Source organism: Prionailurus bengalensis, chromosome C1, assembly GCF_016509475.1.
Source record: "Prionailurus bengalensis isolate Pbe53 chromosome C1, Fcat_Pben_1.1_paternal_pri, whole genome shotgun sequence".
Classification (NCBI taxonomy): Eukaryota; Metazoa; Chordata; class Mammalia; order Carnivora; family Felidae; genus Prionailurus; species Prionailurus bengalensis.
The window spans coordinates 42,961,475-42,975,177 of NC_057345.1; the positions used below are offsets into that span (position 1 = coordinate 42,961,475).

The window sequence follows — 13,703 nt, forward strand, 5'->3', positions numbered from 1 at the left end:
CACAGGGGACTCCTTAGAGTCCAGGTGCCACAATAACTATTATTAATATATTGGTATCTAAGTTTATAGATGTTTTTTCCTATATGTATATAATTGAATGTCAGGGTTTTTTTTAAGTTTATGTACGTATTTTGAGAGAGCGAGTGAGTGGGGAAGGGCAGAGAGAGGGAGAGACAGAATTCCAAGCAGGCTTTGTGCTGTCAACGCAGAGCCTGACTTGGGGCTTGAACCCAGGAACCATGATGTGAGATCATGACCTGAGCTGAGATCAAGAGTCGGATGACTAACTGACTGAGCCGCCCAGGCACCCTGAATATCTGTTTTGAAGCAAAAACCAGACCATGCTCAGACCAAGCAAAAACCAGACCAAGCCAGTTGTTTTGCAACTGGCTTGTGTAACAGTATCGTGAACAATATAACAATAGCATTTTTTCAGGTCAATAAATGTAGATCCATATCATCTAATGACTGTATCGTATCCCATTATATGAATATGATAATCAGTTCCCTCTTGTAAAATATTGAGTTTGCTTGTAATTTATGCCACCTTTTACCAGGCTGCCACAGAAGAGTACATGAGTACTCTTGCCCACACTACTCCAGTACTGGATGTGATCTGTTGCTGTCAGTGGGTTTTGACTAAAATGTACACATGAAACTGAATACTCTCCCTTTTTCTCCTCTCTCTTCCTACATATCTGTTTTAGATAAGAAGGCTGACTGCACAATCACGATGGCTGACTCCGACTTACTGGCTTTAATGACTGGTAAAATGAATCCTCAGTCGGTAAGTATGATGGGGCTTATTTCCTCCTAGTAGATGGGTCTTTTAGCCCATTCCATTTCATCTCCCACCTCAGCCTCATACCATAAAGTGCAAAGTGGTCAAACCCACAAAACTCAGTGTTCCCTAAAATGTTCACTTAACAAATGACAAACATTTGTGGAGCAGGCTATGTGCCAGGCACTGTCTTGTGTGCTGGAAATACCCAGATGAATAAGAAAGAGTTCCCATGCACAGGGCATCCACAATTTGGTATGAGACAGACCTGCAGAAGAGTTAAGTATATCCAAGTATCCATGGTGCCATGGCCAGCTTGTGGACAGGGGAACGTGGGGGGATGGCGCAGCCATGTCTTCCTGGACCAGCACAGAAAGCCTCACAGCAGAGGAAGCGACACTTGAACTGAATCTTAAGAGTGACCAAAAGTCAACCGTGCATAGATGGAGAGTAGGAGCAATCCAGGGGGAAGGAGCAATGTGAACAAAGGCATGACCTCATACATTCCGCATCTTTCTTTGCCCCATGCTCTTTTGGTCTGAACTACCTTCCCTGACAAACGCCTTTCCTTTCAAAATTAGCCCAGATGTTATCCCCTAAGACCTCCTTACAAGTTGTTGGGGAACCATAGCCAGTCGCTCTTCCTGGCCATCTATTGGAAGCAAGCTTAGCACTTGCCACATTATATTAGTCATGATGTGCCTATTTCTTCTCCATTAGATTGTGAGTGTCTCAAAGGAACAAACCATGCCTTATTCATCTTCATGTCTCCAGAACTTAGCATGATGCCTGACATTTTTAGGTTATCACTAAACAATTGCTGGATTAAACTGTATTTGTCTAAAATGTATTTATGCCTTGTGTAGATTTTCCTGGTTCCCAAATCATCAAGGGTCTTTTTATACTCTTTAGTCACACAATGTTGAACAGACTTGATACATACACTAAGCTTTCATTAGACAGAGATAACAAAAAGAAACTGATGCTTCTTTCCATTGTATATGTTTTTTTTTGTTGTTGCCTCAGCCAGCTTTGTTTCAGGTCTTATTCCTGCAGCCCCCTGGTAATTCAAAAGATTGGATAAAACAACTGAGTATGACTCACACTAGTATTCCTTTTTAAAATGTTTTCTCTAAGCAACTAAGCCTGTTTCAGTTGATGCTTTGACAAGCGAGAGACTCGCATCTGTGACATTTCAGCTGATTACACACCATTGGTACTGACATCTCCTCCCATGGAGCCTGCTCCTAAAATCTGGACAAAATAGAGACCACCAGTATAGGAGCTGGCTGTCCTTGTCCTTCCCACCCACTGCTCCTTGTTCCACTGTGCACTCCGTGCACCTCCTCGGCAGGGAGATCAGACTTCACATGTCAGCTGCCTCCATTCTCAGTTTATCTGTTTACCATCCATTCAGGGAAGCAAAGTATCCTTCAGCCTTTTTTTTTTTTTTTTTTTGAAATTTTGAACACCTGTTAGCACTCAAAGGAATTAAAGATTAAAATGGCAGGTATTTCTATTAATATGCTAATGGCCTTCCGTTATGCTTAGAGGATTTGATTGGAAACCATTAAATGCACTGGAAATTATAATTTCAGTGTTTGGCTACAGTTGAAACAAAGCAGTGTGCTCTCTAGTGTAAAGCACACATGAAGAACACCTAGGGTTCAGATTAAAGCGATCCTTATGCTTGGACTCCCTAAAGGGTGAAAATTCGTGTTTTCTCTATAATACTCAGTAAATAAAAAGTCATTTTCTCTTTTAATTTAAAAAAAGGAAAGATGGTGAGTTTCTCTGTTAGGTACTACTGGTCCATATTTTTAAGGACATATGTTAAATATATTGTGTTCTGAGACACTTGACCTTTAAGTCATCAGACAGAAGGCTGTGTGCCATATAGAAAGGAAATATTTAGTTTGTCCAGACAGAGGAGGAGAGAAAAAAAAAAAAAAAGGAATTAGTCACCCTTACCAGAAGGTGTAGAAAAAGCAGAGCTCTGTGCATTCTCATGGATGAGGCAGAAGAGCTCCTAACTTCTTAATGTACTTGCTTAGAAAGCTAAGACTACCAGGAACTTTTTTCATCTAATCTAGCCTTTCCTTATTTTGACAGTTTTGTTAAAAGAGATCATAGCAGGAAAATCATGCTATGTTCCCAATTTTGCTATTATTTCTCTTAAGTTTTCCTGGGATTTTATTACGTGATAAATTTAGCAAACATCAAGTGATCTAATCCCAGGCAGTTGTTAAATGGAACAAATTGTGGCTCTGCACTTTCGGGTTGGTTTGATTCTTCTTCTTGAGCCAAAGACTAACACCAGCACCTCCGTCTCAGCAGGCTGCCTGGCCTCCCTCTGTAGGGGTAAATCCTTTATCATGTAAACCAAAAAAAATTGGCGACATTTCATCCACATTGTATCGAATCTCACAAGTATCTAAGTGATACTTAGTGTTACGCATGTGTTTTTTCTCCCAGCAAACTACTGAAAATTTTAGTTCATATTCTTTTTTTTTTTTTTTTTTTTTTTTTTAAGATTTTAGTTTAAAATAATCTCTATATCCAGTGTGGGGCTTGAATTTATAACCCAGAGATGAAGAGTCACATACTCTACCAACTGAGCCAGCCAGGCACCCTCATTTCATATTCTTGATCCGTGTGTGATATTTTAAAACAAAATCCATCTAGTATGAATCCACTTTGCTTACTATTTGGAAAAGGTACCTTCTGTGAGGAAGGCAGATAAAGGTAGACTCAATTTCTAAGAGAAGACATTTGGGAAAGATGGGCCATGTGACTGCTCTTTGTAGAGCATGCCTTTTACAGAGCCTTCCTTTTGAGGAATCTAGATTTTTTTTTAAGTTCATTTTTATTTATTTTGAGAGATAGAGAGCTAGTGGGAGGGGGCAGAGAGAGAGAGGGAGACAGAATCCCAAGCAGGCTCAACCTGTCAGTGCAGAGCCCTCTGTGGGGCTCAAACCTGTGAACCACGAGATCATGACCTAAGCCAAAATCAAGAGTCGGAGGCTTAACTGACTGAGCCCTCCAGGTGCCTCAAGGAATCTAGTTCTAAATCTATTCCGGAAAGCCAAGTTTCATATTTTGAATAAAGTTTAAGAGACCTGGACAAATAAATGATCTCAGGGCTGGATCGTCTAGAAATATCAGCAATCTCAAAACAAAAAACACCAAGTAATAAATTTTCTTTCTTTTTACTCACAGGCATTCTTTCAAGGCAAATTGAAAATCACGGGCAACATGGGTCTGGCTATGAAGTTACAAAATCTTCAGCTTCAGCCAGGCAAAGCTAAGCTGTGAAGAAGTCCCTTTGCCTATCTTTGAAAATTAAGATGAGATATATAGATACATATCCATATATTTCATTGTCAGAACTTAGATGGAAACCACACACTGGCAAATAATGTGTTTTTAAATGGGTGTGACCAATCCTGTTTTTCCTGAACTCTGGGTGAATAGAGCCTGCTGGTGTACTGCTGCTTTTGCTGAATTGCATACAACTGTGCATTACAAAGTTAATATGGTAATTATGGTTTGGGGTAAAATTGAGTTTCAGAATAAAATTAGGAACAGCGAGATCTAAAAACTATGTAAACAAAAGCTCTCATTTTGCTTATAAAGTATATTTAAAGAGCATTCTGCTGAAAATTGACTTTAAGTTTTCCTTGGGAGAACTAGGGAAGAAACCGAATACCAGTAGCTGGTAATTAGTGTTGTGCAGTTAATGTCCTTAACCTATTTTGCATTAATAGTTTTTAATTCTGTACTGGGATGTTTTAAAAAACTTGAATTTTGCATTTCATGCCATCAAAATGGTATTTTCTTCCCAAATCAAAATAAATCTGATCAGAGCTGGGGGCAAAAAATCTATAGGTGAACACAGGCCTATTTTTAAAATAAAAATATTTTTAAGATGAGTTTCCTTCTTGAAACATCAGTGTATTAATCATAAAATGCTGTTGTTAAAAATAATTGAACAAATAAAGTTGGCTTTGAGATGCACAGTTTTCAAAGTATAATCTCATTTAATTAAATTTGTAAAGCTCTCAGTCCTTTGTTATAATTTTCCTTTTTCATATAAGTTTGGTTTAACTAATTAGCCACATTTAATTTATCTTTCTTCCTGATTTTTCTAATGCTAATGTTATTTCTTATAACTCAGTAAGATACAGGGTAAAATGCTTTTGGAAGAATGTTTGATAGAAAATTAAAATAACTCTTCCTGATCTCCTTTGTTTTTATTGTGTATGTTCTTTTTGTTCAGCGCAAGTCTTATTGATAGAGAATAAGAGAAACATTGGGGGATTGACAGTCTGGTTATCTAGGTGTGCTCTGCTCGTTACTTTGATGTGATCACTAGGTCTTGATAGAGGAGGCAGTGCGTTGTAGTGGGAAGAGCACTGGACTAGGAGCCAGGAGTCTTGTTTCTCCTAGGCAAATAAATAGCAGCCTGCTGGGCCTGTTAGAAGACTTTTCAACGTTTATTTATTTTTGGGACAGAGAGAGACAGAGCATGAACGGGGGAGGGGCAGAGAGAGAGGGAGACACAGAATCGGAAACAGGCTCCAGGCTCTGAGCCATCAGCCCAGAGCCCGACGCGGGGCTCGAACTCACGGACCGCGAGATTGTGACCTGGCTGAAGTCGGACGCTTAACCGACTGCGCCACCCAGGCGCCCCAGTTAGAAGACTTTTCAAAGAGGGGATTAAGTAGGGGGTCTCTAAGGTCCTTTCTGCTCTGATAATCCTGGCCACAGAGCCCAGCAGAAGTGTTCTAGGGGTTGTATACAGGCCCCACCTTTCTTTTGTTAACATGTCTCTTCACCAAAAGGTGGCCAAAGGTAAAAAGCCAGGTTTATTGGCTAGATGTTTGGGTCCTGTGCTAATCAAATCAGGATTATGGGTCAGATCCCCTTTGACCATTCAGCTTTGCTTGCATGTGCTGTGACCAACAGAAAAGCATCTGGTGACCGGGGAAAGACAGTATATTAAACCAACATAAATTGGTCTCAAGTTCCATAAAATGAATTCAGAACAGAATTCAGACCTACTTCCTAATCATAGTAGCTTCTTACCCTGAGAAGAAAAAGACTTCCAAGAAAAAAAGTTCCAACAGAATACCTGTTGTTTATCTGTAGTTTGGATTTGCTTTATCATTCTGCTGTTACTTGTGCCAGATAACAAAAGATGCCTGAAATAGGCTTTAGGATGAACCTTAAAACAAACAAACAAACACCAAAAAACAAATAACACCAAACACAAAAGAAAACTAGCTCTTGGAGCAGAAATATTTTCATATGTATGCAATTTATATGTATAATAGATAATGATGAAATATTATTAGTAGCAGTTTAATTTCTAGGGAAGGAAGCATCGTGGTTTGGAGGAAAGGTTAACAGGTCTGGGTTAAAACTGCTGCTGTTAGTGGTTTTGCTATTTGAGCAGGTTGAGTCTCAAGTTGCCTGATCTATAAAGTGAAGATACTAATATTTGCCTCCTAGGATTATTGAGAATCTAGAGAGAGAACATATGTAAAGCACCTAAATTAGTGTTAGGTACATCAGTCACTTAGTAAACGTGAGTTCGCTTACTGTTCCCACAACTACTGCCTCCTCTTGCCTCTGTGATAGGTGATATGAAGTCTCTATTATTTTCTTATGTCCCACTTTTGGAATCTTTTTTTGTTTGTTCATTAACAAATATTTATTGAGTGTCTACCAAACATAGGGTAATATATTGAAGGTGCAATGCTGGGCACTGGAGGTAGTGGTGAGCTTTTCCCATCATGGTGCTTACAGTCGAGAGGGAGAGACAGTTTACCAAAGAGATGGATGACTGCTATAGACAGTGGTGTGCCATGCAGGAAATGGTCAGGGTGCTGTGATGAAGAATCACAGTGAGGGGCCTTCATCGAGACTGGTTACAGGAGACATCTCTGAGCAGGTGATATTTAAACTGAGATATAAAGGTGCAAAGAACAGTGCATGGAAGGGTGGGAAGGGGGCCAATGTGCGTGGAATATAGTGAGCTGGAAGGATAGGTCCAAGATGAGGTTGGACAGGTAGATACATAGGAACCAATTGTATTGGAATTTGTTCATTATGGGAAGGCACTTAGAATCTTTTGAAGATGTGGCTTTCCATCCATTTATTTCTCACTCCTGCTGCCTATCCACTTTGCCATTATACCCTAAGTCTAGGACCCAGGTTAATGCAGCAGCTGTTATCTGGAGCATTGTGATCGTCAAGGCAGAGGAAGAGAAAAAGGCAAAATACACTTTGGCTCTTAAAGTTTCCACCCCAAAGTGATACATATCACTTTTGCTCCCATTTATTTGTCCAAAGAAAGTCACATGCTCCACCTAATTTCAGAATCTTACCAGGTACCTGGAGAGAATGGAGTTAGAGTATTTATGAAAGACAGAACGGCCGTATGCAAGGGAATGAAAGAACTTAAACTGTCACTGTAGTTGTTGTGTGGAGAATGTACCCCTTTACTGGGGGGAGAGGGCCAAAGAGTGGGTATCCAGGTGCAAGAAGATGGTGTCCTGGACTAGGGTGTTGGTGGCAGATGTGGATGTGGATGTGGAAAAGTAGGTGGAGGGAGAGCTGACAGAATTTGATGACTGGACGTAGGGGCAAGAATGACTTCCAGGTGAATGGTGGGTCATGACTGGTATGACCAGGAGACAAAGGGATTTTAGGGACAGTCACTGAAATAATAAGCTCCACTTTTGAACTTACTAACTTTGAGATGCCTGAGAGATTTGCAAGTGAAGATATCAGAGAGGCAGTTGGATTTACAAAACTGGAGCTTAGAGATGAGGTCAGCTTAGAGATATACATTTGGAGGTCATGGGCATCTGGGTGGTATTTAAAGCTATAGGAATGGCTGATATCACCTGGGGAGGAAAGGAGGGCATGGAGTAAGCCTTGAAGAACTTCAGCTTTAGAGTTCAGGTGGAGGACGAGAATCTATCTGGCAAAGGGGATGAAGAAGAGGGGCTTAGAGGTTAAGAGAAGTTTCTCTAGAAAAGAGTATATGGAGTCAAAGGGTGGGAATGGTCATCTATGCTTTGCTCTGTAAGGTCAAGTAAGATGATGTCTGAAAGTGTGTTTTGGATTAAATTTGGCAACATGGAAGTCACTGGTGATCACTTACAAAATTAGTTTCAGTGGAGTAGTAGGGCTAAAAGCTAGATTGGAATTGGTTTCATAAAGAGCTATGAATAATAACAGAAAAGTTCCATTTGGTAGTGATATGCTCAGTTTCCAAATGATTAATACAGAGCAAGCACATTAGCTAATACTTTTAGCTCTAAGTTAGGTCATCTTGCATAGCACATATTTTGCAACAACAACATCTTGCTGTTCTCTGTGCCCACCCTCACCATTTTCTCCCTGCCTCCACCCCAATCCACTTGGCAAATTCCTTTTCATGCCTTAGCTTTCAGGAAGCTGTTTGCCCCAAGTTGAGTTAATCATTCCTTTGTAGTAATTTGTTTCTGTTTCCCTGAACAGAGACTGCATCTCATGAATCCATTTTGATCCCCCCAGCACAGAGTCTTGGCTTGCTGTCATTAAGTAAATGAATGAGATAAGTTGAATAACCATTTGAAAACAATTCACAGGGGGTTTCTGAGTATAGAAAGCTTGTCACAGAAATACATTCTCTATTACAGTGACCTTCTGTTGCCCTGATGATGAAAGAGAACATTAAAAATTCTCCTTTAGCCTGACTTAACCTGCTCTTTTTTGAGAATATTTGCAGCTTCTTAGAATAGTCTTTCAGTTTAAGATTGAAGCAGCTCGAGTAATAAGAAAAGTCAGTTTGTGGTTTTATTACATGTTTTTAAAAACAAATTGGCCTAGTAGGTTCTGTGTGCATGAAAATCATTAACCCCGTTGCTGTATTTATCCAGATGAATTCAGACTCTCAGATTTCTACAATCCTTGTTGAATATGTAGAACAACAACAATGGAGAGCACAATTAGGATGCTGAATGTGGAGGTCCGGGTAGTGTGGAGGAGTCACTGAAGTGTGATCATAAGAACTTGGATCAGGTCCTGTCTGCCTCTGGGAAGCTAAGTTAGGGTAAGGCACTTAAATCTCACCAGTCTTTGGTTTCTTCCTCTGCTAAAGGGGGACACTGTTAATTCTTTTTTAATAGTCTCATTGGACTGTAAACATCTTGAGGGTAGAAACTCTCGGTTATTCATCTCTGTGTCTCTTGTAGTAATACAGTGTCTACCGGAGTAAGCATCAATAAAGTTTCTCAAGTATTAGGCAATGATCATTAAAGTTCTTCTTAATATTTATTTATTTATTTTTGACAGAGAGAGAGAGAGAGAGAGAGAGAGACAGAGAGAGACAGAGAGAGACAGAGACAGAGCATGAGCAGGGAAGAGGCAGAGAGAGAGGGAGACACAGAATCTGAAACAGGCTCCAGGCTCTGAGCTGATGTGGGGCCTGATGTGGGGCTCGAATTCACAAACTGTGAGATTATGACCTGAGCCGAAGTCAGACGTTCAAGCAACTGAGCCACCAAGGCGCCCCATTAAAGTTCTTTTTAAGTTGTAAAATCCTTTTGAAAGGTTCAATCACATATAAATATAAACCCCTTGTGTTTTCCCTATATATGTCACCTTAGAAGAAAGAAGTAATGAAATTAAATCCTGTAATTAATACCTTTATCTTCTGAAACTTTAGAAAATAATACTTTAGAGCAGCCTGGTATAGGAAACTATGGGCCCATCAGATGTGGGTTTTGGTCCTAGCTCTGACACTTAAACAACTTTGGGACCTTGAGCTAATAATAAGTAAGGACTCTGAGCTTGCTTCTCCTTTTGGAAAAGGAATGATAATGTCCACCTTGCTGGCTGTAAGGATTAGCAATTATAGCTGTAAAATGTCAAGCCACATAGTAGGTACTCAATAGATGGTGCCTAATGTTATATGAGACATTTTTTAACAGGAAGCAACTTATTCATTGGAACATTTTATGAGTTTTTTTTTTGAGTTCAGATATTATGCTAGCCTCAGGATTGGGGACAGTTTCCTTATTTTTTTGGACTGTCCACATCCTTACATTTTCTTCTTCAAGAATCACTAAAATTTAATAATCTCTATAACTTAGTGAATGGATATAGAATATTTAGTTTGACTTTCAGAAGGTCTGCATTTTCAGCCAAAGATTACAGTTCTAGCTACCCCGTGGCATAGTTGCTTTCTGAACACAAAGAATTTGCTGGATGTTGTTGACTAGAAAAAAATGGTAATCATCCAGATTGTAAATTACTGGGTAAATTACTCTGTGGGACTGGTTTTGTTTAGAGACCACACTGATGTGAATTAGGAATTGGGGGTATAGTACTACACTTGATCTTAGCCAAAAGGCCGAGAAGCGATTAGAATTGGGGGTATAGTACTAAACAGCTAATAAGAGCCCTGAAAGAATTACGTGCTATCAGGAACCACAGCCACGTCTAGCCAAATTTTAAGAGTTTTTCTCAATAGAGAGTTACAAAATCTACTGGAAGGGTCCAGTATTAATATCTATCTGGAGACTACTGCAAACAAACAGCTCTTTAGTTCTTGGTAAGAACAGAGAATATTGGGCCAGATTTCTGGCCCTTACAAATGTGTCTGATTCTATTTGGCAGGGAGTTTAATCTGGTATGGAATTTTAGCCAGACTTCTTGGAGAAATATTTTTTTTAATGTATCATATCCAAAATGTATTGCAAAACATGATTCCACTTAATCTTTTCTATTAATACTCATTTAAATATTAGCTAAATATTCACAGTGCTGTTTTCAGCAGCATGTAGTGTTTGACCTTTTAGTTACTGAATTTGTGGCCATAAACTTTTATGTAAAATTGGGGAAATTCATTGTTATCTGCTACTTATTTAAATTGCAGGCAGAGAAGCAGTAGGTGCTACAGTTTTCTAATTAACTACCAAACAGTGGCACATTTCCTTTTTCTTTATAGATTATTGTGTAATTCACCTTTTAGAATACAGCACTTTTATCGTGTGTACAACACTCTGTTCAAGATCAGACCCCTCATTTGAACAGAAATATATGGAAAAGTTCAGATGTGAAGATGCAACAGTATTAGGGAAAGATTGACCTAGGTGGGCAGAAAGAGCCTTCAGCTTGGCAAAGTGATACCCAAGGGCAGGGTGTGATGACAGTTCACAGATATTTGAGAGATGGAAACACCAACAAGAGGGAGGAATTATTTTGCTTAGTTATTAGAACTAATGGGTAGAACTATAAAAGGGGAATTTCAGACTAAAAACCAGTTGAACTTCTTGACAATAAAAACTGGTCAAGAGTGGACTAAAAGCTCCAACACAGAGACGTTCCTAAACCAGGCTGGCAAAACAGGGCATCTGTGAAAGGTGTACTTTAACAGTGGCTAGAAGAGCATTTGAGTGGGAGAAAATATTTCATTGGCAGCCACTCTTTTGAGGATTTCTCCTCTTGCCTTTTATCAAAATCTTGTTTCTATGTGTCAGAAAGAAGATTTGATTTTAAAAAAAAAATATATATATATATATATATATACTTGTTTATAACTTGACTTGTTCTGTGACTTACTAGCTATCTTTGGAAGAAACAGAAATGAGTATTCAAAGCTTTTCAGTTTTCATAGCGTGAAAGCTGCCTGAGAGGTTTCTGTTGTTGTTGTTTGTTTTAGTCTTTTCTTAAGTCCATTTTTACTTAGCTTAAGACAGTAGAGCCTTAAAGCCACAGAATGGCAGCTGCCATGGAGGAGACCACTCTCACTGAAGTTGGAACCTGAGTGTGAATTCTACCTAGAGTACTCATTAGCTGGTCACCTGAGCAAGTTACTTATCCTCCCTGAGTATTGGTTTCTTAAAATAAGGGGGCAGTAATACCATCATGCTTGTTGAAGATTCAGTGAAGTGACATCTGGGAAAATGCTATAGTACCCTGTACAGGTTTTGGTTATTAATGTTTGTATTACTTTTCTATTGCTGCTATAACAAATTACCATAAATGTAGCAGCTTACCTCCACATGAATATATTATCTCACAGTTCTGTAACTCGGGAAGTCTGGGGGGGTGTGGCTGGTTTCCCTGCTCCGGGTCTCATGAGGCTGAAGTCAAGGTGTTGGCTGCCCTGGGCTCTTATCTGGAAGCTCTGGGGGAGAATCTGCTTCCATGACCACTCAGGATGTTGGCAGAATTTAGTTCCATGCTGCTGTGGAATTGCATATCCCCATATTCTTGCTGGCAGCCTAGGGTTCTCAGTTTTTTTAATTTTTTTTTTTTTTTAGTGTTTATTTATTTTTGAGACAGAGAGAGAGAGAGACCGAGCATGAGTGGGGGAGGGGCAGAGATAGAGGGAGACACAGAATCAGAAGCAGGCTTCAGGCTCTGAGCTGTCAGCACAGAACCCAATGTGGGGCTCAAACTCACAAACCATGAGGTCGTGACCTGAGCTGAAGTTGGACACTCAACCGACTGAGCCACCCTAGGGTTCTCAGTTTTTAGAGACTGCCTACATTTCCTCTATCTTTAAAGCTGGTTGAGTCTTCATGTTTCACATCTCTCCGATCTCCCCTTCTGCTGTATCTCTCCTACCTCCAGCCAGAGAATGTTCTATGTTTTCAAAAACTCGTGTGATTAGGTTAGGCCCACTGGATAATCCAAGATAATCTCCCTATTTCAAAATCCATAACCTGAATTACATTTGCAAAGTCCCTTTTGCTTCATAGTGTAACATTCACAGGCTCTAGGGATTAGGGTATGGGTATTTTGGGGGGTTCACTCTGCCTACTACAGTAATGGTATTTGGGGCTGGAAAGGGACCTTACAGAAGATGAGATGAGGTTCTTTCCCTGGATGGTTTACAATCCAGTGGGGGAAAGAGATGAAAAACATACAGCAAAAAAAGTCCAATAATAAAAAGGGTTTGTATGGGATGTTCCAGGAGCCCAGAAGACCTTTTCTGTATCTGACGTGGCCTGTAGTTCTTCCATAATACCCTGCTTGTTCTTTGATGCTGTGTCTTTTATCAAAAGCCTTCAGATGGAAGGATTATGTGTCCATATACACAAAATAACACGATGTGATTTGATTTCTAAATGTCCAGAAAATCAAGCTGCTGCCATATCTCCATATTTGGGACTCTGCTACTTAATAAGGAAAGGTCTTGAGCCCTCAGCTCAAAGTAAGAGGAATTTTCTTCATTTCTGATGATGAAGTATTGACAACACCTTATCTTCCCTTATCTTGTTCCTTATCTCCCCTTTTTCCTCATCAACCCCCCATGAGAACCCTCTTGTCTTTCACTCCTAGCTCTCTCTGGTCACATATATGTCTTTACTCCCCTCTTTTGAGTTTTCTTGTTTCTTATTGTTTTGAATTAGAAGGCACTTAGCCTGGATAATGCAGAGATTTCTGTTTAATTCTTGCCGCTTGACATTTCTATTTTAATCATGTTTTATAGATGTTTGGTGACAGTTTTGTAACAATAACAGCTGCCATTTATTGAGCACTTACCATGTGCCGGGTGCCGTGCAGAGTTCTGTACTTCCATTTTTTCATTTGCTTCTATTTTCTCATTTAATTTAGACAATCTGTGAGGGTGTAGGTACTATTTTTATCTCCATTTGAACCCAGCTGGGGTTTGAATCCAAATCTAAGTCCAAAGCTTGTACTTGACAGCATGCACTACAGTAACATTAAACAGGAGCAGAAAATGAGGCTTGAAGGAGCCAAAGCAACACAAGTGGATTCGGAGTCCTCAATTCTTTATAGCTATTCTGAAAGTTAGAGAATTTCTTTCTTTCTTTTTTTAATTTTTAAAAAATGCTTATTTTTGAGAGTGACAGAGACAGAGTGTAAGTGGGAGAGGGGCAAAGAGAGAGGG

At 39.6% G+C, this 13,703-nt stretch overlaps 1 protein-coding gene across 1 annotated transcript in view; it reads left to right on the plus strand.

Annotated features, from left to right (window-relative positions):
- The window catches only part of SCP2 (sterol carrier protein 2), a 118,274-nt gene extending 113,252 nt beyond the window's left edge, over positions 1–5,022 (plus strand). The window contains exons 15-16 of the mRNA XM_043574996.1: positions 708–787; positions 4,001–5,022. Of these exons, the coding sequence (XP_043430931.1) occupies positions 708–787; positions 4,001–4,096 (176 nt within the window). The 3' untranslated portion in view covers positions 4,097–5,022. The remainder of the gene's footprint in view (positions 1–707; positions 788–4,000) is intronic.
- Positions 5,023–13,703: the final 8,681 nt, after the last annotated feature.